General features: G+C 36.6%; 2 protein-coding genes across 4 annotated transcripts; both read left to right on the forward strand.

The window, feature by feature from the left end:
• Positions 1 to 82: 82 nt before the first annotated feature.
• LOC106171964 (uncharacterized) lies at positions 83 to 17,922 on the forward strand. 3 transcript variants are annotated; one of them, XM_087005069.1, is made up of 9 exons: positions 83 to 213; positions 4,774 to 4,957; positions 7,898 to 8,045; positions 10,581 to 10,795; positions 11,673 to 11,843; positions 12,155 to 12,528; positions 13,053 to 15,626; positions 15,898 to 16,161; positions 16,612 to 17,922. In XM_087005069.1, exons 2-8 carry the CDS (start codon positions 4,892 to 4,894, stop codon positions 16,034 to 16,036), a joined length of 3,687 nt encoding a protein of 1,228 aa, XP_086861195.1. In that variant the 5' UTR covers positions 83 to 213; positions 4,774 to 4,891; the 3' UTR covers positions 16,037 to 16,161; positions 16,612 to 17,922. The 3 variants fall into 3 exon arrangements, with proteins under 3 accessions (XP_086861195.1, XP_086861196.1, XP_086861197.1); XM_087005070.1 differs by lacking the exon at positions 83 to 213 and adding an exon at positions 2,708 to 3,175; XM_087005071.1 differs by lacking the exons at positions 83 to 213; positions 4,774 to 4,957 and having other exon boundaries at positions 7,911 to 8,005.
• Positions 17,923 to 18,932: 1,010 nt separating this feature from the next.
• Positions 18,933 to 21,193, forward strand: LOC106178232 (innexin unc-9). Its single transcript, XM_013561341.2, has 2 exons — positions 18,933 to 19,065; positions 19,668 to 21,193. The coding sequence occupies exon 2, from the start codon at positions 19,669 to 19,671 to the stop codon at positions 20,878 to 20,880; it is 1,212 nt and encodes a 403-aa protein (XP_013416795.1). The 5' UTR covers positions 18,933 to 19,065; position 19,668; the 3' UTR covers positions 20,881 to 21,193.
• Positions 21,194 to 22,774: the final 1,581 nt, after the last annotated feature.

Below are 22,774 nucleotides of genomic sequence, written 5' to 3' on the forward strand. Positions count from 1 at the left end.
TGCCAAATTTAACATACTGAAATAATTTATGGGTAATCAACTAAAGTTGAATTCAAATGTAATTGTTTACAACAATGCATTACGGGAAATTTTCAAAAATGGCGTCACGTTGTCAAGTTGACATGTATGTCAATTTATGTGCCTTTTCCGATTATTAACCTATGCGATTAACTTTGAGGATATTCACGAGATAATAATGAATGAAATATTAAGGTGAGCTACTATTTTGTTTTTTTCAGCAGCTAATAGGACCCACGTAGTAATTGAAAACACAATGATTAGTCGCCCGCAATGGCATGCTGACAATTTGGTAGACTTGCTCAGTTTTGCCTTAATTTGCTGAGGCATTTTCTGTTGTTCTATGCATTTTTATGTCTTTTTAAAGTTTTCTATGAATATGACAGGGCATTTTGAATTTATATTAAATTGTTATATTTAGCTGTAGAAGAAGTTAAGAAACACCTTGAATAATTGTTCACAACCCCCCCCCCCCCCCCCACCACCACCACCATGGCTTTATTATGGCCTTACGGCTATAAACAGCAACATATGCAACACTGTCACCGGCATGGCTTTTGTGCATTTTGTTTAAGTTTCCTCTTGTTTTCTTTTCTTGAGAGTTTTGAATAAATTTTGGGGTTTTGAATTATTGATAACCATAACTGTGCAATGTCATTTTATTATTATTATTTTTTTTTTTAATTTTTAGTCTCTTCATGTGTATCACACTTACAGATAATTATGGTCTTTACATATGGTCAGTGCCATTTTATATAAACTTTTGCAGCTCTGGTACAACAGTACAACTTTGTGCAGCTGTCTACATACTGTAGATAGTCATTGAATAACAAAATATAACAATAGTTATGTTAATTGACCTTACAGGGAAATTGCAGCTTTTTGTTTTGTAGTATTTATTCACTGCAAAAAATAGCAGCTAGTTAAAAAACGCTTTTGCTGGAAGTCAGTAAGGGTTTTATATAGAGAAAATGTGTTTGGTCTCCTGAGTAATAGATCCATGCCCTCTCAGCTACTTCGCAAGTTTACAACCCAATAAATATTTTGTTACATGTACTGGATATGTCTTTGAGGCCACCAGCAGATTGATACACTAGACAAGTATATTCCAAGTGTAAAGTGATCTAGCTGTTACTCAATACATAGGAGAAAGAATACAAGCCTTGACCATATGCTTACTAGTATATCAGTATCATCTGAAATTCTGGAATGGAAGAAAAATATTTTATTACAAATATATATATTATGACCTTTAGATGAATGCAGTATATATGCTATTGCTTACTAGTAGATGGCTAAACAAATTAAAAAAATTATCATTCATCTATGTGTAACATTTATTCCGTATAAAAGTACCAGTAAGATCAAATTTATTTATCAAAACCAAAAAGTCCTTATGGACTCTGGTGCCTAATGGTATTTAGCTTCAATTTAAGTTTTATTACTTGGATTATTATTTTTTTAATGAAAAAAGGTAATAAGTGTCCCAAAAATAAACCATGAATCCCCTCATTTTTTAAAGCCTCACAGCCCTATTGGGACAACTGGAACTTGGAAAAATAAAACAATGGCAGCAGAATTCTCACTTATGCTTTGTTTTTGTTTGAAGTCCTGTCCTATTCTTATACTTTCCTTGCTGATGAAGTCTTGTATCCTTTTGGTACAGTATAGATTGGCAAAATTCAGGCATTGTGAAATTAGGACAGTTATGAATTTGAAGTACTGCCGCCATTGTATAGCTAAATGGGATGTAGAAGAAATATACAGTGCTCAGCTCAGACTAATGGCTAACATTACAGACAGGCCCGTAGCCAGGGGGGGTTCGGGGGGTTCGAAAGCACCGCCCCTTTTGCTGGGGAAAGGTCCACTCTGGGTAAAATTTGATCTAGGTACATGAGGTTTTTATGGGAAAAGGTCCACTTTTTCAGAAAAAGAACCCCCCTTTTGAAATTACTGGCTACAGGCCTGACAGACTAGTTTATAATGCTTCAAAGTCAAATCCAGCTGCTTTATATGGATTTTAAGAAAAGAAACAGCTTAATTACAAGTCATGAAATACATACAAATTTATTAGCTGACAGAGTAATCAGTCAGTTCTTGTAATAGTGTCTAAAAGCTCATTTATGCATTAAGAGATAATAACCATTACTATAAGTTGCTTGTATCAAATAACATTATAATGACTATGATAACTGCATGAATATGAAGCACTGGGAGTAAATCAAAGAGATGTTTTGAATGATATTAGGTTTTGGTTACTGGCAGATCTAGAATGAACAGCACTGACATGTTATATATGTGATATGTAAATATATCAAAATGACAGATTTTGGAAAGGGCGAATGAATTTTTCTGATGTCATCAAGATAGTTGTCAAGAATATAATTACTCAGAAACCACCATTCCATTGACCTTGTAACTTGGAAATACCATACATACATTTGAGTCAACTTCTCTCTTTTCTTATGAATTTGAGGCCTTTTTTTTTACGTAAGCCAGGCAAATGGCTTATTTCCAATTCACATTTTTGCTTTGCTTAAAAGTGTAAATTAGTATGGAAATCATTAAGTGTACTTGGAAGTATAATTATGTTATAAATGTATCACATCTGCAAGCTTTAAAACATGACAGATTATTCTATAAACTATAAGTTTTTCATTTTATTTGAATTAAACATGTTGTATTTAGCATGAAAGATATATATATTATGGCTTATTATCCATAAAAGGGTAAATGATTCCTTTCTGAAATTGTAGCCTATTATGTTACAGCATGTATTTAGAACATAGATAAGAAGGCAAACATTTAAAGGGTCTTTTCTTCTTAGTAAATTGACCAGTCTGCTGTTACAATAGCATATAGAGCCAGTTGGGTATCGCTGTTGATCATTGTAAAGCCACATGTTATTGGCTGGCTAGGATCCACACATCAGATGTCTGATCAATACATTTCCTGCAATAGCCGGCATATCTGGGAGTCTTTTTGCTAAGACCGAAAGACTAGTTCATTGATTCAACAACTCAAAATCTAATCAGGGGTTATCTGTTCAAGCTGATATTGATAAGGAGTCCGAGTAGCAGCGTGCATATTTTTCAAAACTGTCGGAATATAGTCAAATCTGCACTGTGATGCAATACTGACAGTGATGAAAAAAAAGGTAGGCATGTTATTAAGCACTGACATTTTACTGGCAGATAATTGGTGTAAGAATACTTAGGATCATATGGTAATGCACATCCAGCACATGCATGTCTAGGGGTTCAGTTATTTTAAAACTGTACATATATGCATATACACGTGTATATATATAGTCGGTCCTATTAAATTATAGTGCTATACATGCATGGCTAACACAGAACAGAAATAAAAGGAATGGTTGGAGAACAGCACCCTGGGGTGTGGCCACTTTGATGATTATTGAACATCACAGCATCTATAGATGTATGTTTTAGTATATCAGGAAGCCCAGTAAACAGAGTGAGGTGATTATGAAGGAAATTATGAATGGGTATTACTTTCTATCAGTACAGGTCTGATATATTGATGAAATCATTATCATAATGCAATTAAAATGTACTGTGAGAAACAGTGTCATATATTTATTTTAATCCCCTCCCAAGTACATTTAACTACTACAGCATAATGGAAGCATGTATTAGTTGTTATGCAAAATCAGTGGTAATATGATTATTTTTGACGTATCTGCACATGTGAGTGAATCAGAAGCATCTCTATACTAAAGGACATGTTGTTATATCAATATAATTCATTAAGGTCAGCATAAAAATACCATATTACATACAACTGAAAAAATATGGTTGTTTTTGCCCATACAGTCATGTAATTTACATGGCCATTAGACTTGCTACTCCTACAAAATGTCAGGTATCAATATGGAAAAAAATACATCACCTCTGTTTGCATAATGTTGTGTGACTCAGATTAGACCAACATCTCTTTCTGTAATTGACAGGAAATTCTAGTATTTTATGGCTGCACTTATTCTCAGTCAGAGTCATTGATTGGTGCTATTCATGTGGCAGTATTGGTGTTTTTTGAGATCCATTGACAGATCAAAATTACAGCTTAATGTGCCCTTGGCCGGTATTAAGTTTTGTTTTTTTGTTTTTTTTATTAATAACCATGTCCTCAGAATAAATGAACATTTTTAAATGTAAAAATATAAATTTGTTTATGAGCCACTTGCCTAACATTAACCTTGATATATTGTATATTTAAGAAAATCAAAAGTCAAGGATCACAGGTCATCTTAAATGGAAACCCCCATGTGATGGGTTGTCTATCATTGAAAAGAAATGCCAACAGCTTGTATCATATGAATGGAAATTCAATTTATTTTCAGTTATGCATCTTTTAACTTTTTTTCATGTATTCAAAGCTCTGCCCTTTTATTTTCAAAGTTTATGGTCTATACCAGCTGGAAGAAAAAATTTTAGTTATTGCTGCATAAATGTTACCTTCAGATAGATAAACAAACTGACAGGCGTGGCAATAATTTTGGCATGCAATTAAGGTGGACTTAATTAGTCGTAGTTAAAGGTCATTTTATTATAATTATCAGCTATAAGAGATTTCTACTTGTAGCACTGAGTATTTTAATCAAACATGAGATGGAAATGTTATGAATATGTAATTCATTGATTTAATTGTGATATGATCTGTCACATTGAACTGGATCTTGATCTGATGGTCTAATACTACATATTTGATTCAGTATTCCTCTCTCTATTGTAGATATCTTACGCCATGTCTGACAAGGAGCTGCAAATGCAGTGAACAATGGCGTAGTAGTATGCCATCCTAGGGCTTGGCTGACCAGGGCTAGCAGCCAGGCTATAGATCACTGGACAGAATGACCACTGCCAGTGCAGAGGACATCCTGCAGACGGGCAATGTCATTAAGGACAGGTGGAGAGTGGTAAGTCTAATGAGCAAAATAAAAAATAGCAGAGCAGTTTCACTGGGACTGCAAGGCGTCTGGGAGCCAGTAGAATTGATTAGTCAAACAGGACAATATCACATTTTTATGAGCTAGTCTATACTACTGTGCAAGATCAGAGTCAAAAAGCTTTATAAAACTAGACCACAATAGGTTCAAGGCAAAGGTCAAGGACAATGGTAAAGGTACTTTTTCATCTCCTAACATCAGTCTGCAACGTTAGCCACTGGTCCAATGCCTGCTGGCAGTAAAATTTTGTGTGAAATAGTAGATTTTTCAAATTGTGTGAATTCGGTGCTCTGACATGGCCAATCCAATAATTTTTCGGAAATGTTTTTGAGTGCATCTTTCACTTGCCACATAACAAAAGTATGCATGCACAACACATTAATGTGAATGTTTTAATGGATTATAACTGGTATTTTCTCTTAAAGGTACTTTAAGGTACTCTATACAGGATAATGAATTTTCCTGGGGAAAAAGTAATTTCCCCTACTCATGAATCATGGCTCAACCTATCACTGCAATTGGATTCATTTTTTTTTTCTTTTTCATTTTAAAATTGATTGAGTTTTAAATGACCATTTAAATACCATGTCTTCCCATAAATTTCAGAAGGAAATATCCCCATAAAGTACTTTTATTTCAGAAGTTTTCTCATAGTTTTTTTAAGTCTGAATGGGGGAAGATGAGCAGCTTTGCGAGAAATGTGGTCCTAAAATTTGGCTCTGAGAAATTTTGAAACCCTTAAATTGTACCTTTTACTCTTTTACTCTCTCCTTTGCCATCTCTATGCTTACAAGTAATGCCAAATATTATTCAATGATATCACAGTTCAGAGACATGTTAAACATTGTGGGGTTGTTCTGCACAGGCTTAATATCTCTTTGGTGCTGTTGAAATGATCAATGATCTGAGCAAATACATCTCATTTCATGTAGATGTGTTTTGTGAATTCCAAAGTCTGCTGGTTTACCAATGGCAATGACTAAATAGCAATGACTAAATGGCCATGACTCTTATTAGCGACCTCTGACCTATATTTCAAGGTCATAGTGTGTTTTGTTTCATTCACAGTGTCCAAAAGTTTATTATTACTACATCTTTGCCTCTTTTTAATTAGATTAAGTGCCAGAGGGTACATACTACAGATATAGCCCGCTCAGTATCATAGTATACCCCTATTTTCAGAAGTAAGGATATTTTTGTGATAATTCAAAATTTTTAACCGTATTAAATGTTCAACACATATTGAATAAGTCTAAAGAGAGATGCACTGGAAATTAAAGGATTTTACATTTAAGGCCCATCAGATAGTTTGGGCCCATTGATTGGTAAGCTGGCCTTATTAAGAATTAAGTTAGGTCCACTGTACTCAGCTGGCATATTAAGTTGGTAATAGTTTCTTTGTAGAAATAACTGCATGTTCAGGTGTGCCTGTAAAAACTAAGGCTTATATGTTCTGTAATTTTGAGTAAGTGTTTCTTTAACTGCAGTCCAAGTAGGAGTCGATTCATATTGATTTTTGTACAACTTTGGCATGTTAGGTTTAGGCACAGGTTTTGCAGGCAGAGAAACTAAAAATACAGATGCCAAATTCAGTTATCAGCTGTAATGTGCCCCATTGCTGATTTGTCAAAAAAGCCGCCCAATGTTACCTGGGGTATAAGGGGATTCTCACCAGGGCCAACTTGGAATATGTCACCAATATGAAATAACCAAATGGCTCATTGTTGGCTTTGGTAGTGAAGTCCCTGTGAACGTATTTGCATATACGTTCGAGACAATTGGTCTATTTCTAGTTTGAGTTAACCCTGAAGTTATGATGGCTTCAGCATATATGCAATTAATGTAGAAGATGAGTCTCCTGTCTTGGCCTGTCTAATGCATACTTTTTTTGTCTGGCAGCAACATTTTAGCCAAAAACATTTTAGCTGATTATGATGTTCAGTTCAGCAACTGTTTAGAAGCTATTTTATATTTGCCCACAAGCATGTGTGTATACACCCACAAATATACAATCACACAAGTCACTGGCAATGGTAAATTGTGGTTTAAAGAAGATAGTTCTTAGAATGTTCAGATGAAAAGAAAAACAACATAACTTTTTGTAAAAAAAAAAAGTATGCTTGGTGAAGGTGGCAGCCAGTTGTGTAATGCCTGATGTAACAAATGCCCTCTTACTCAATACACTGGACATAGCTGGTTCATTTGATAGATATACAGAGAAGAGTATGATAATGGTTTTCTTTGATGTCTGATTTATTTTTCCTTGCACACAACTGCACCGAACCACTGCTATTGCATTCATATATTTATTTGTGTGAATCCTGAAGTTAGAGAACAGTCATGTAATATAGTTGTATGAGTCTCTGTGTGATTTGGTAAATTGGATCAGTGATTAAGAAGGTTTTTTTTTTGTCTGGTCTTATAATATAAGTTGTTATTGCAGTTACGTTTTTATAACCTCTACACCAATGAAAAATGCATTTTTTTCCAGAGTAGGAGGTACCTTTTTTCCTTAATTCACCATATATATGTAATATATTCTAAGTACATTCACCCCGTGAACTCAAGTGTTAAGTAATTCAGTAATTACTACAGTAATTATTCAATCATTTCAGTATGCAAAAATTATTAAACTTCAGAAACATGATTGTATAATTGCAAAAAAATTATATTTCTGTATAGCATTTATGGTGCTTTTACTGCACAGAATAGAACAAAAGACTGCTTTCTGATTTTGTTGCTTCCACTCAAGAGGAATGTTCCAATTTTAAGAAATTATGATCTAAAAAATACACTATCTGTAAAATTTACAGTTTCCCCCCCATTGAAAATATGGAGTAATTACCTTATGAAGTATGCATGAGTATATATATTTTGATATATGTGTTACTGAATTGGGATATTTTCCAGGTAAAGAAAATAGGAGGTGGTGGGTTTGGTGAAATCTACGAGGGGACAGACATGATGACCAGGGAGTCGGTCGCCATGAAGATCGAGTCAGCCAAACAGCCCAAACAGGTGCTCAAAATGGAGGTGGCGGTGCTAAAAAAGCTACAGGGTATGGGATCATCACACGTTTCTCTCTCTCACGAGAAAAAGTGTGCTACTACTAATTAATTCAAATTTCAGAGAAAAACATACCTGTGATTTATGTTTCTTAAATGTCACAGTGCACTTCTTGCATTTGCACAATCCATGTCTTAAGTATTTGTCAATGCCGAAGTCCTATTTTGTTCTGTAGAAAAAAGGTTTGTCTGGAAAATGGTGACTTATTTGCACGTACAGAGCTTGATGAATACTGCCATAACCTGAGGTTAGGTGTATGCTGTTCATGACTATGTTACAATAAAGTAGTTGTAAAGTGTGCTAAAAGATGGGCACCCAAAGTCTGTCCCTCAACACTGATAGACCCCCTTGTACATATGTATATGCACCAATTTAGGAGACTAAAATGAGTGCCCCCTAACCAACAATATACACGAATTTGAAAAAATATTTTTTAAATGAAATTGTGGACAATCACCATGCAGTGCCTATGTTTGTTGCTATGCTTAACTGTTGAAAATGAAAATAACTCCTTTTCTCACAGGGTTTTTGTCCTACGTAGATAATGCTATTTTTTGATCATCTTCCATTTCAATGTCCAAAAGTGCTGCCAAAAGAAAGATGACAAATCACTCTGAAAATAAAGAATGGCTAGTCAAGATATTGCCCCACACTGTATTGCCCTACACTCCATGGTTTGAGGGAATTCTGTAGGTTAGATGTTCTTCTGCTATGTAGTAATTTGAAGCAACAAAAGGCTGATCTAAATTAGACACATTATTCCCTGCAGTCATCTGCCAGATGTGCACTGTATAAAGATTGCTACACTGGCATGATGCATAAGTAATGTAATAACCTCAAAGTTTTGAACACCACACTTATTTCAACAGTTTTACTTCAATTCTTTTCATGATTTAATAATATCCAATACTCATGTTTTTTTTTCTGAAGTGAACTGTCACAGTAAAAAGTCAAGCCATGTAAAATTTGCAGTTCACTGACTCAGTACTGTATTGATGCTGTGATCTAATTTAATACAAGTTAGAGAGCAAAATTATCAGTACCCTTGTCAGCAACTACGTGTTTGCCCCATGGAGTAAATGGATATGACAAAAAAGGTTTCTTGAGTAAATGCATTAATGTGAAAGAAACCACTGCTCTAAAGGAGAAGTGCATTGAATTTTTCGTTTCCTTGGTTTTGTCAAATTTCTGTTTAGATATCCATGCTGATGACTTTTTAGTCTGTTTCATTATTTGTTTGAACGGAGACATGGTGTGTCTCTGCATGGAGCTATGAGGTGTAACTTTCCATCTCTTAAGATGTTGTCTAGGAAGTCCTATTCCAACCTTCATCATAGTCCATTGAAGATAGCATTACTTATGTGAGATTTGGATTTCCATTTTTCCTTCCACAAAGTAGGCACTGAATGGATTTATAAATAATCATGTTGAATTTCAGTAGTACTCAGCACTAGTTAGTTTCCAGATTATTTTCCAGACAGACTTCTTTTATATGGAACAAACAAAGGGAATATTCACAGATTTCTTCATGTTTCAAACTAAGATATGTTGATACATACTAAATAGATTTTGTGAGTCCAAGTGTCCATGGATAGAAAACACTAATCACATTTGCAATCATGTGTTTTTATGTTTATTTTGTGTAATTTTTGTGTACAGAACACAACTGGTGAAAATCCTACACCACACAAACCATCAATAACTATTCCTAGAGTTCAATTCTCCACTGTGGGCTTTATGTACATGTAATGGGAACATTGACCTCTAACTTGTGTCTGATGTGGATAAGATGTAGATGGAGGCAAAAAAAATCCATGTAAAACATGCATGCACTTTTATGTTTGCTATAACTGTGGAAATTGTCATTCTTGTAAAGTTTTGTGAAATGACATGATTTTTGTTTCTATATTCAAGCCCCAGCACTAATTATTTATTCCTTTAAAGGTTATTATGGAATTGTGATTTATTTATGGTTTATTTGTGCATCCAGATTATTTTTTTGGCTGCTGTTTTTTTTTTTTTTTTTTTTTTTTTTTTTTTTTTTTTTTTTACGTCAGGCAGGCAATGTTTTTGATCTTTTAAATTTAATAAAAATTGGTGGAAGTTATCTTTGGCTAAGTGATTTGTGGTAAATACATGTATGATATGTAATTAAAATACTGTACTTGATTCATTTTAGTGTTTCTTTAGGTATGAGATTTACCTAGTTCATTTTTTAAAGCAGTTTTTCAATCAACAACGTATTGATATTTTTAGCCAGCTGATGTCTATAAGGGCATCCTTTTTCAGCGAGAGGAGGGCTGATTTCACAACCTCATGCAGAACCTGTGTCAAATAATAATCTTCTTCCTCATGGAAGATGACTACGTGACTGCATGCAGCTATATGGATTGCACAGATCCTCCAATATTAGCTTATTATCACTATTGCCTGACAGTGAAGATACTTAGTGCAGTCTGCCTTTTAGTGTGTGATAGTGAGGGGCATGTGAAGTGTATTGATCAACCTATTATCTTCACATTTCCAGGCAAGGATCATGTATGCAAGTTTAGCGGCTGTGGACGCAATGATCGGTTTAACTACGTGGTCATGTCCCTGCAGGGCAAGAACTTGGCCGAATTAAGGCGGGGCCAGCCCCGTGGGTGCTTCTCGCTCAGCACCACCCTCAGGCTGGGGGCTCAGATATTGAGGGCGGTGGAAAACATTCACGATGTGGGCTTCCTTCACAGAGACGTCAAACCAGTAAGTGCTGTGTGACAGTGCCCTAAGTAGGTTATTGTGGGTACATTTTCCCAGAGCAATCGATTGCCTAGAACTGAAGTCGCATTTAATGTTCCCCATTTAGTACTTTCTCAGTTCAGGCATGCCTTTTATTTCTGCTCAAGTGAATTTAGTTTATATAAGATTATTTAAGCTAGTGCATAATTCTTAAGTTGATAAGAATTTTTAAGGACTACATGTATACTGTAATAACCTGTTTGGTTTAATTAGTATATTTTCAAACTGAACACCAGGATTTATATAACATGGTTTCAATAAATATGAAGAGTCTCTAGGTGGTCTAACTCTACAAGATTATGGAAAAATCATGTTCCATTAGTGACCAGTTTTAAAGGTCCACAATTAACAGTGCATTGGCTTTAACTGAATCATACTGGGTGGTGAGAAATCCTGTATTGGAATGTGCATTAGGTCTGACTGAATCACTCTGTGCCACTGGGAGCTTGCATAGGCTTCTGAACAATGAAGTTAAAATGTTAACAGGCAACAGATGCTCCTTTTAGTACATATTGATAGAATGAAGTGTGTTATGCTACAGGACCATGGCTACTGGGATGGTTCCTATTATTATTATTATTATTATTATTATTATTATTATTATTATTATTATTATTATTATTATAGTACCCATTTAAATATACTTTGTAGGGCTATATATAGGAGTCATTAAGCAGTGGTTATTATGATGTATAAGTTATACATCATTAAAATTCCATGTGTTTGTGTGAATTGGTTTAATTATTAGTATTTTAAACTTATTATTATCATTAAACTTTTGTGCAGTTCTTCTGCATGTGTTTTATTTCAATTTTTACACAATTTTTTTTTTCAATTCCAGTCTAATTTTGCCATGGGTCGTACTACTTCCACGTGTAAGAAGGTCTACATGTTGGACTTTGGTCTTGCTCGGCAGTATACAAATTCTGCTGGAGAAGTGCGGAGTCCAAGAGCAGCTGCCGGTTTTAGAGGCACTGTTAGATATGCTTCCATCAATGCTCATAAAAACAAGGTAAAAGAGATAGAATTAAAATTTTAGATTGGAATCCATGAAAATTTGTCACTCTAATGACCAACCTTTACCAGAAAAACGATAAAAAGTAATTTAATTTGTTTGACACGTTTTATTTATTTATATTTTACCATATTTCAAACATCATTTCATATCTTACCTAAAAGCATATTATTCATTTCCTGCTATAGTGTACAGCATTTCTCAAAATTTGATTGAATTTTTGTCCCTTTGCCTTAGACCAATTTTACTTTAGTAGTAAATTATTAAACTACTGAGTTCCACTAAAATGTATTTGCATTATGTTACAGGAGATGGGTCGGCACGATGACCTCTGGTCACTGCTGTACATGCTGGTCGAGTTTGTGAATGGTCAGCTGCCCTGGAGAAAGACTAAGGACAAAGAACAAGTGGGCAAAATGAAAGAAAAATGTGACAATGCTCTGCTAATGAAAAACTTGCCCAGCGAGTTTAGCAAGCTGTTAGAGCACATCTCGTCTTTAGATTACTATGACAAACCAGATTATGCAATGCTGCAGGGACTGTTTGCTGACTGTATGAAGAGGAAAGGGATAAAAGAGACAGACCCCTATGACTGGGAGAAAGCCCCTGCTGATGGCTCCATAACTACCACGACCACCACCACCCCACCGCTGGCCACAAAGGAGACAAAAGGATTAGCAGGGTAAGGAAAAGGGCATCAGTATTCTTAGCATTTATGTTTTAACCCACTGACTGTTAATGAAACCTGGTTGTTGAATGGTTTTTCTCTCATTGTCTACTGTTCTCTGCAAAGGGGTTTTTTTGGATCAAAATTTAAATGTTATACCCAGTTGTATATCCACTGGTTTTCATTAAATAATAAGTACTCAAACAAAGGCATATGGCAGCAACTAGTTTTAAGGGCATAATATTATATGTCTGCAGACTTACTCAGTGATTGACATGCTCAGTGTTTGTTTGAGACAAAGTCTGAGGCATTTAAAGGCAATTCATTGTTTACTTTTTAAATGTTTTTTGTTTTGTTTTTTTTTTACATGAAAGTTCAGAAACCATGGAATTACATTTATGTTGCAACATTATTAGTTTAATTTCTCTATTAGCATTATGTAATGTTTTAAATTACACATCTCTGTCAATTTTTTTCTGTATGGCCCTTTTTGTTTAAAGCTGAGTAGCTTGTATGGCTTTTCTTTATGTTTATTTTAGGTTAATTCATGGTGCTCAATCTCCCGGCTCACCAGTCCATGCTGCTACTGATGTGGCCTTGGATGACAATTTCAGTGATCACGAAAACAGTGCGCGTAAACTCGAGAAAGAGCACAGTGTTCAGAACGGTTACGATGCAAACAAGCCGACAAGTGAAGGGGGCGAGGTGGCCGTGGATTCTAGAAACATTGCTCCCTGGAAATTAAAGCGGGATCATGAGCAAAAGTTCCCCAGTAAAGAGGAGGTGGAAGAGGCTTTGGCAGAGAAAGCTCTGATACTGCCCAGTCCCTCTCAGGGCAGTCCCAAGAGACTCTTGCCTAACAAACCTCAGTGTAATGGTGCTGAACCAGAGAAGACTGTCATTCCTCTGGTTGCCTTAGACACAAAACTAAGGACTATACTCAGAGTAGGGAGGGAGGAGTCTCCCTCAAAATCACAAGAAGTGGAGAAGCCTGCTCCCAGATGCTTGCCACAAATACCTAAAGTGCCAAATGATAGTGAAGTTGATAATGACATTGTTCTGCATAATGATATTGAGAATACTCCAGAGACTGGGGATAGAGGAGAGGCTGATCATGCCGTGGAGACAAACAATATAAATGTGAAGACTATGTCAATGGGAAATCAAGAAAAGCTATTAGAAAGCCCTAATGAAATTCAAACCAAAAACAGACAGGAGACAGACCTTCTTTTAGTCTCCCAAAATAGCGGTGAGGCAGATTTGACAGCAAAACCAAATCCTATTAATATCTGTGATATAGAAGCTGACAAGAATGCTGAGAAAGTAGAGCTGCCTCTTGAGAGCCAATCAAAAACTAAGTTATTACTTAATGTAGTGCCACCACCTGCTGAAGAGCAGACAGGCGATGTACGTGACAAAGACACTGCCGATGGTGTTAATCCCATTCCAGAGCGCAGGCCGAGTCAAGTTCATTTTCAGACTGATGATCTCAAAGAACCTGGTGAAAGGAGGACAAGTTTTGTCAACTTGGACACGGAGGACAGAAGCCAAACGAACTTTGGTGGAAACGCCGAAGATGAGAATGCCACTCGTGCTGCCCCCTATACTGTTGCCTCTCAATGGATAGTTTCCTTTCCTACCAGTTCTGAAGAAAGTGATGCAGCTGATGTTCACTGGGAAGTGGTGCAAAGTACTACACCACAACCCAAACCATTCACCCAGTTACCACAGGGGACAGCTGGTGATATAATGGACAATATACCTAGAAAACATATCGAAGATGCTGGTTTACGTGTAAAGAAAACAGAAGAAGTTATGAAACCATCTGCAATTGAAGATAACCTTATTGATAAAGACAATAGTGCAGAGCATGGCATTGCAGACTTGGTGGTAGAGGAAGGAGAATATATCTATGTTGAGGACTTTGATGGTCTAATTGGTGAGAGCCAAAAAGACCAACAAAATGGAGAAAGGGAGCAAGATAATGCTAACGGTCACAAACAGACAGGGGAGTCCGAAAATACAAAATGCCCTGTAACTTTGACAAATCAAGTAACTGAAAAAATAGAGGTTGATTCTAAAATTGAAAATATTGAAAATCTCCATGAAATTAGTGATCATCCTGGAGAAAAGAGTGATGATTCCAAGAATCTGAAAAATTCTGAAAAGAGTCCAGTGGTGATTGAAGTGAGCAATTCATCTCCACGTATTTCTAAGATTCCAGTCAGCTCAAAGTCTCCTAAGCCTTTGTCTTTGTCCAATAAACTCTCCCCACCAGTGGTATCGAGGACCCCAGAACTGTTTTCTGAGGAACGCTCCTCCAGCGCTCCTCACTCTAGTGAGGACGCACTACCTGAAATGCATAATTCATCAAAACATTCTCACAAGTCGAGCACTGCAGGACAGAGCACACAAAACAGTGTAGGCAAAGGGTCTAAATCTAGAATTCCAGTGTTCAAGCATCATGACTCTGTCAGTTCACAGAAATGTAGTTTAGACAGTGAGGTTGAGAGTGAAAATGTACCCCCAACACCAGGCAGGAGGTCTGGGATTAGGTCTCCAGGCTTTGGCTCTTCTCCACGATCGGCCAAACCTCAGTCGGACAGAGTGGACAGTATCAAGTCAGGCGAAATGACCAGGTCAGCCAGGAGGGCTCGAAAGTCTTCAGAGTCCTCTGAAGATGGCGGCAGGTTGCTAAGGACTGGGAGGCAAAGGAAGAACAGTTCAGACTCACAGGATAGTAGGTCCTCAGGCTCAGGTGTAAAAAGGACGTCCCATTCTTCTGTGCCAAGTGAACACAGTAATTCACCCAACTCTTCTCCCAGAATAACAAAATCCCCCAGTGACACATCGAGTGGTCATTTAAAAGAAAAGAAAGGGGGTCATCCTCACCACAGTAAACTGAATGGTGTTGATGGCACGAAGAGACATAGTGAAGAGTCTGATCACAGTAGTGTGTCATCTAGATCAAATTCCAGGAGGAAGAATGGTCACAGTCCTGTGGTCAGCTCCCCCTGCACCAGTCCACGTCCTGATTCTGACCATGGGCCTCTGTTAGTGCCACACCCTCCGCCTGGGAAACCTAAGACAGAGTCAGCTCTTACCTCTTTTAGGTGAGAGGAACCTGGCTTGTTTGCAGCTCTCTGTTGATTATTTTTCATTAAGAAGGCATACCTAGTTATTTGCATATCAAAAAAATTGTTTTAATTATATGTATATATATATTTCTAATGCTTTCTTATTTAGATATATGTATATATATATGTTAGTTTGGTCACTTTGTTTAAAGAAAATTTTGATTTAGTGCCTTTATTCCCAAGTGTGTTCATGTTTATATTGAGTTCCAACAGTAGGGTCTTTAAAATATTCTTATTATATTCACAGACGTCGGCGTTTCAAGCCAGCATCCACTTTTACCACACCAAGGTCAGGGAGATCCAGTGTAACCACTGTCAAGCCTTCAACAAGACCCACCACCAAACCTGCCACCAAATCTACCACCAAACCTGCCAAGCTTCAGTGATATTGTTTGCAGCTCTGTGTGCATTCTCTTACACTCTTTGGTTGCATTTCATGGATGTAGTTTTGTTGTCGCCAAGGTGCAGGAGGGTTGTCAAGTGGTGCCCCCTGGTGAAAAGGCAAGGCAAGGTGTGTTTTAGCTTTTTACCTTTGGTTCCTGTGGAACTGGTTATATGCAATTTTTTTTTTTTTTTTTGAAAAGGCAGAAGCTCAGCATTTGACAGAAATGCATGGTAAGGGGAATGGTTGGAGTGTGTGAATGTGGTTATTCAATTTTGAAGTGCTACGGATTAAATGATAAGTGAAATGTGGCATTAGTTAGGTACTGGTTCTGCTTCATGTCAGCAATCGGAAGTATTGTTCCATTCATATTGATAAGTTTTTTGTTTTTTTTTTAAATTGAAAGAGACTCACTGTTGTACTTTAATAGGCATTTAAGTGTTTCTCATTAGCTCTTACAAGAATGTATAAAAGAAGTTAACATATTGAAACAAATTGAAATTGATCATTTGGTGTCTCTTCCCATCCAATCGTTCATTCTCTGTAAGCTGTATTTTACACCATATTTCACTATTTCAGGAATGGGTCACCATATCATTATCATATCATGGCAGGGAAGTGGCAGCACAGTGTGGCACCAAGGACTCTGAAGCGGTGTTAACTGCAGTCACCCCTCTCAAATTCATATCAGTGTACACTGTGACTGAAGACCCCCCTCTCCTCTCTCCCAGGCCTTACTCATGTCTGGCTCCCTGTCAGCATTAACTGTTGGCAACCCCTTCTCTCCATGCTTTACTATCTTTAATGAGATATTAGAGCTATGCCACCCCTACACAGTGTAAAAGCTGATTCAGCATGTCAACTGTTATCAACATATCCATGAGGTATCCTGTAGAACAAGACTGTCTGCTGTATCAAATAGTGCCAGTGTCCATGATGAAGAAAACCGGGTATTGAACGAAGTTAACAAGGACAGCAGTGGTTGAGAAAGCTCATGGACATTTAACTACAATGTTACTCATTGTTATTGAGTTATTTCTTGACTGGAAATCGAAGTGCTTTATTACAGATAGCACACTCTTAGTGAACTGTAGTTAAGGTTCTAATATATGAAAGTTGTTTAATAAAACTATACCAGGCTGTTTTATTAAATGATTCAGATATTGTGAGATCTGTGATAAGAAGTGAATACACATATAAACCATATCCAGATTGCTATCCATATCAGTTGTTATCAGTGAAATTCCCATGGTTTGTCAAGTAGCCTGTGTTGAAACAAACTTAAATTGCTGTGGAACAAAATGAATATGAACAGAATATATTTTTATTTATTTATTTATTATTATAATTTTGACAAATGAGCAAAGAAACTGTTTCAAAGAGATGAGTTTTTAATTTAGTCCGATAAGTAAAAACGAACAAAATTGATTTTGCTTCATTTTATAGACGATGTTCTGGTCATATTTTATAAGGAGCAATTCTTTTGTCGTATAAAAAAAGAATCTTTTTTGTATAAAAAAAGCTGTGTTTATTTTAAGATAAAGACTATAAATGAATCATGTTGATACAGAATTGTGAGACGGTGCTAGAGTATGTGAATGTTGCCGTTACAGTATGGCTGTTCGTTTTGTCTCCACTTCGTTAATTGAAGGTGCAATCCAGTATTCGAACTTTACTTAATGAAGCTCAAGCTTTTGTTGGTTTCTGAGCAAGTCCATTTTTTACCTGTGGTCACACACTATTGAAACGACCTCTATGTATTACTAATGATATTTATTACATTCAAGTCAGTTCTGTGTATCAGTTAGGTGTCAGCATTTACAAAGACTGCTAATAATACTCAAACATGTGTGCCATATGTAGAATTAAAATAACTTTTGTATTTTTTTCTGTTTAAGTTCCCAACAAAAAATTATGCATGTCTCTAAGAAATTTTCTATTTTGTTTTATGTACCAACATTATAAGTCACTCCTGGTTGTGATTTTGAAAGGAAAGGTTAGAAGTTTGTCTCAAGCCCATGTTCTTTTTGACCACATCCAATGAAAATCTTGCCTTTCGACTGGAGGTAATAATGATTGTATCATTTTAGGTAATTTGCCGAAGTAGGAATGGGCATTGAAACTTTGTTCCAACTGCCTTAACCTGTATTAAAACTGATTTTTTTATTTTTTGTTCAAGAAGTAATTGTCATAATGCGTCAAAAAGAGTGATAGAAAAAAGACTGAAGTGCTTTCATCTTTTTTCTCGTCCGTCCGTAAATTTGCAAGTGTTATGTACATGTAGCATAGGTTCTTGGTTCTCTGAGCTAAGATAAATCTCCTGTAACTAGTCGAAGCTCAACTTATGCAAATCTGCATTCTCATTTCTATCTTTTTCTTAACAATTTTGTGAACGTTTTTTTTTCAAAGTGAATGAATCGGTGCGCTTCCAAGCTTAATTCGTTTTTGAAAGAACTTACATTGTTTCTCGTACAGTATGTATTCAAATATATATGTATATGTCAGATATTGTTACTAATACGAAATAATACGTTGAATTTGTAAACAAAAATGTTTTTGTTGCACTTTATATCAGTTCCAGAAGCTTTTTATTGAGAGGGGGTCGGAGTCGGCGTGGATTGTCCGCGCTTTGTGTTAGTCGCTTTCATGTTATATTACTACAAATAACCTTCGCTTTGATTTGTTGTCAAAGCGGACCTTGTACGTCGAGCCAATCTGATAAGTGCAACTTTCTCATCAATGTGCGAGTATCGAAAATTTATTCATTGATGCTTGTGTTCACGGCAACTTAAACCTGTGAAGTTTTTCGGTTATTTATTTGACAACCCTCATGCAGAATGATTGACTTGAAAGAAGTACATTTTAACTCTGGGATTTGAGTCATCCTGCGTTGACCAAGCCCTCCCCCCACCCCCACCTCCCCCTTTTGTGTCCCCCTGAGTGCGATAAAGGGCTGCGAGGTTATATTTAACGCTAGTGACTGATAGCACTCGCTCACAACGTCACGTTCGCTGGGAGGCACTGCTCTGTCAGGTAGAGTGTGTTTTTTTTCTTTGACATTATTCATCTAAATTTTCTTTTGTAAAGAACTGCATTTTGCGCGTCTGATTGAAAATCTTATAATAATTCATGTACGGTAGACTAAAAAAAAAAAAACCTCAGAGGCCAAGAGAGAAATTTTGAATGTAAGCTGTATGTTAGTAATTTCTGTTCATGTCTTCTGATTGATTGCGTGTAATTTATGAATTTTTAAGGAATTTCTTTCCATTAACCCGTCCTTTTACTTGATATATATGAATAACGTGACATTGTAATTTTTGTCGAGTAAAGGTTCGCTGAAGTTTAGACATTTGAAACCATTGTTAAAACTCGGGGTTTTTTTTTTTTTCATTTAAGAAAAAATTATCGGCTAGTAGCTAATAGACAATATCCACAGTAGAAAAGAAGACATCTGCAATGAGCTTCACCATATTTCGCTTTTAATGCATACATGTATATTGTGTCTATTTATCAACAACACAAGAAGTCCAATATAATTCTTTCAATGGTAACTAGTCTTTTTTCAACTTATAACACTTCTTTTTCATAAATGGTTATATCTTACATTTTAAACATGAAATTCCGTAATTTTCCAGCATGGCTCCGTTCATTGATATATTGTCCGGAGTGTGGAAGGGCGTGCGCTGTGACGACGACTTCTATGATCGTCTGAGCCACCGTTACACGGCTCTCATCATGGTTGTCTTTGTCGTGCTGATCAGTTCGAAGCAGTATGTTGGGGATCCTATCATTTGCTGGACTCCAGCCGAGTTCACTGGAGTCTACAGCTCGTACGCAAACCAAGTTTGCTGGATTTCAAACACGTATTATTTGCCTTTTGAGGAGCGCATTCCGGGAGCCAATCTGCCGCGTGCCCATATACCGTATTACCAATGGGTTCCAATCGTCATGCTTCTACAAGCTTTGTTGTTCTATCTGCCAACAATCGCATGGAGGCTGTCCAGTTGCAGTACGGGCATCGATGTGAACACCATGGTCAACTGTGTGACAAATCTTGCCCTCCTGGACCCAGACAAACGCAGAGACACCATCAAGTACCTCGTGCGCCACATGGACGGCTACTTCGGTTGCCGAAAAACTTACGACAAAGAATGCTGTGGCGGAGGTTTGCGCGGTTGCATTACCAAAGTGCTCATTTGTTGCAAAGTGGGTAAACGCTACGGCAATCATCTGACCTTCCTGTACTTAAGCGTGAAGGTTTTGTTCTTGGCAAACGCCATCGGGCAATTGTTTCTGCTGAACGCTTTTCTAGGAACTGCCTATCACCTGTATGGGTTTGACGTTCTAAATGACCTCGTCCTGAATCGCGATTGGTGGTTCTCAGGTCGTTTTCCTAGAGTCACACTTTGTGATTTCAAGGTACGTCAACTTGGCGGCAACATTCATCGCCATACCGTACAGTGCGTTTTGCCAATAAATCTGTTCAACGAAAAGATCTACATGTTCATCTGGTTTTGGCTTGTTTTTGTTTCCGCTGCTACCGTGTATGGATTTGTTCCCTGGATCAATTTATTCTTTAAGGGAGAACGCAGACACTTTGTGCGCAAAAACCTCCGGCTCATGGGCCGTCTTGGTCACGGAGAGAACGGTGGTGTGATGTGTAAAAACTTTATTCACCAGTATCTTCGGCAAGACGGGACATTCGTACTAAAGCTACTCGGAAGGAACTCGAATGACATGATCGTTGCTGAATTCACTGCTGAACTCTACGATTACTTCCGCAAAACGTACACCAAACAAGATTTTGAAGACGCTGAAGAAGAACCGCTGCAAATGGAAACTGTGTAATTTGTTTTTGTTGTTTTTGTTGACAGTATTGAGACAAACAAAAGCAATTGCTGCATAGTACGTGCAACAAAATCTGGAATATATAAAGCATGAAATGTTGTCTAATATTAGTAAATTATGCCGTTTGAATTCCTTTGTCGGTTTGACTGCAAACTTTTTAGTTTTATTTCCACTTTTTAATAACAGAAATAAAAGGGAAGGAATAATATACTCCACATGCTAATGTATTCTGCAAAAAACTGTAACACTCTAACGTAAATTTCTGGATTCCTGTTATATATGATGGACTGCCAAATAAACATCATAAACGTAATGTCACGTTAGTATTGGAGGTACATTAATATAGCTCTTCATTAGACCTATGTCATATTTTGGACCCACTGGTCCAGCTCATTTGAATAGAATAAGATAGGGGTCGAGGATAATCGTTTCACATCTCATAAATTTAGTATTGTTATCATAGCCTTGTCTATTTGTCTTCTAAATTGCTTTTCATAAATTGTCAATATTTTGATAAGTCGCTTCAGTTCATTTCACTGTTATTGGGCGTTAGGATATGTTTGAGATGGAGATTACAAACTTTAATATTAATAGTAAAGCCTGTGAGAATTCAGTTTCAAACGAACATCCTATACTTGATAATCTGCATGGTTTATCTTGTGCTGATTGTTACCTCATTTGGCATTGCAATGGAGGTCAAATCCCATCTGATATGAAATTTTGATTCACAGCTATTGAGCTCTCTCTCTCTCTCTCTCTCTCACACACACACACACACACACACACGCACGCACGCACACACACACACACACACACACACACACACACACACACATGGACCCCAGAACGCACTCACACGCACATGTATATGAATGCTAAGATACTTCAAGGTATATTACCACCTCATGGGATAAATCCCGCACGTGATTTTACTGACAAATCGAATCGACTTCATATGAGAAAATGCGACTTCATCTCTGAATAATGTTTTGCTTTAAATAGTACGCATATATACAGAAGAGAAATGAGTACGGGGGCAGGCATGAAAGTGATAAGACCAAATGTAGTGAAGTTGTTGCTTAGATATTCTACACGAGTGATAAGACTTGCGCTTAACCAATTTTACAGAGCATCTAAAAATGTGCCTGCCACTGAAGGAAACCCTACCCTCTACCAGGGCCACAGTTATTATTGTGGACATTTTTGACTGAGAGCCAAAATGACTGTCTATTTATCTATAGACATATCTGTGAATATCTGTGGAAAATCAATCTGTCGCCCTGGTAGAGGGTAAGAAAACCCTAAGTCAATAAAAAAAAAACTGCGTTTGTGATCAAAAGATCTATCTCAAGATTTCAATATTCTGTTAAAAAGCTTTTCTGATTTTTAATCATTTATTATTATTATTATTATTATTATTATTATTATTATTATTATCGTTGTTGTTGTTGTTATTTTTCAGTTATAGGCCTACCGAGTAAAACTTCTTCTCGTGCGAAATATTTGCATTTTCAAGGATAATAAAAAGACGAGTAATGCATGTGACTTCGTATTTCACATGCCCAGAGTATTTATTTCTTTCAGGCATAGTTTTTAAAATCAAACATTTATACATTATTTGCAGGCTTGGTGGAGAATGTCCACCACCTTGTTTTTGTTGTAAAAATGAGGAAAATTAGTGCAGGTAAAAGTTAAAGCCTCTCAATCTAGATCACACACAACAATATGATGCGTTCATCATAATTTTTTCCAAATTGTAATTGTTGATCTCAAGCATTTGCCTATAGAGTTACTATCTTAAATTGCAATGCTACCGTTTTTTCCCATGATTTCAATAGAAACAAACTTTTAAGTGAACAAATTTCCAAAATTTATTTAACGAGAAGGTCAGTCA

Source organism: Lingula anatina, chromosome 2 (genome assembly GCF_051362555.1).
Source record: "Lingula anatina isolate TDL-2025a chromosome 2, LinAna3.0, whole genome shotgun sequence".
In the NCBI taxonomy this organism is placed as follows: Eukaryota; Metazoa; Brachiopoda; class Lingulata; order Lingulida; family Lingulidae; genus Lingula; species Lingula anatina.

Bases quoted from the DNA above. Each gene is read 5' to 3' on its own strand.
- LOC106171964 (XM_087005069.1), top strand. From the start codon at position 4,892: ATGACCACTGCCAGTGCAGAGGACATCCTGCAGACGGGCAATGTCATT. The intron at 10,796-11,672 runs GTAAGTGCTGTG...TTTCAATTCCAG, and splicing joins TTCACAGAGACGTCAAACCA to TCTAATTTTGCCATGGGTCG. The intron at 15,627-15,897 runs GTGAGAGGAACC...TTATATTCACAG, and splicing joins TCAGCTCTTACCTCTTTTAG to ACGTCGGCGTTTCAAGCCAG.
- LOC106178232 (XM_013561341.2), top strand. From the start codon at position 19,669: ATGGCTCCGTTCATTGATATATTGTCCGGAGTGTGGAAGGGCGTGCGC.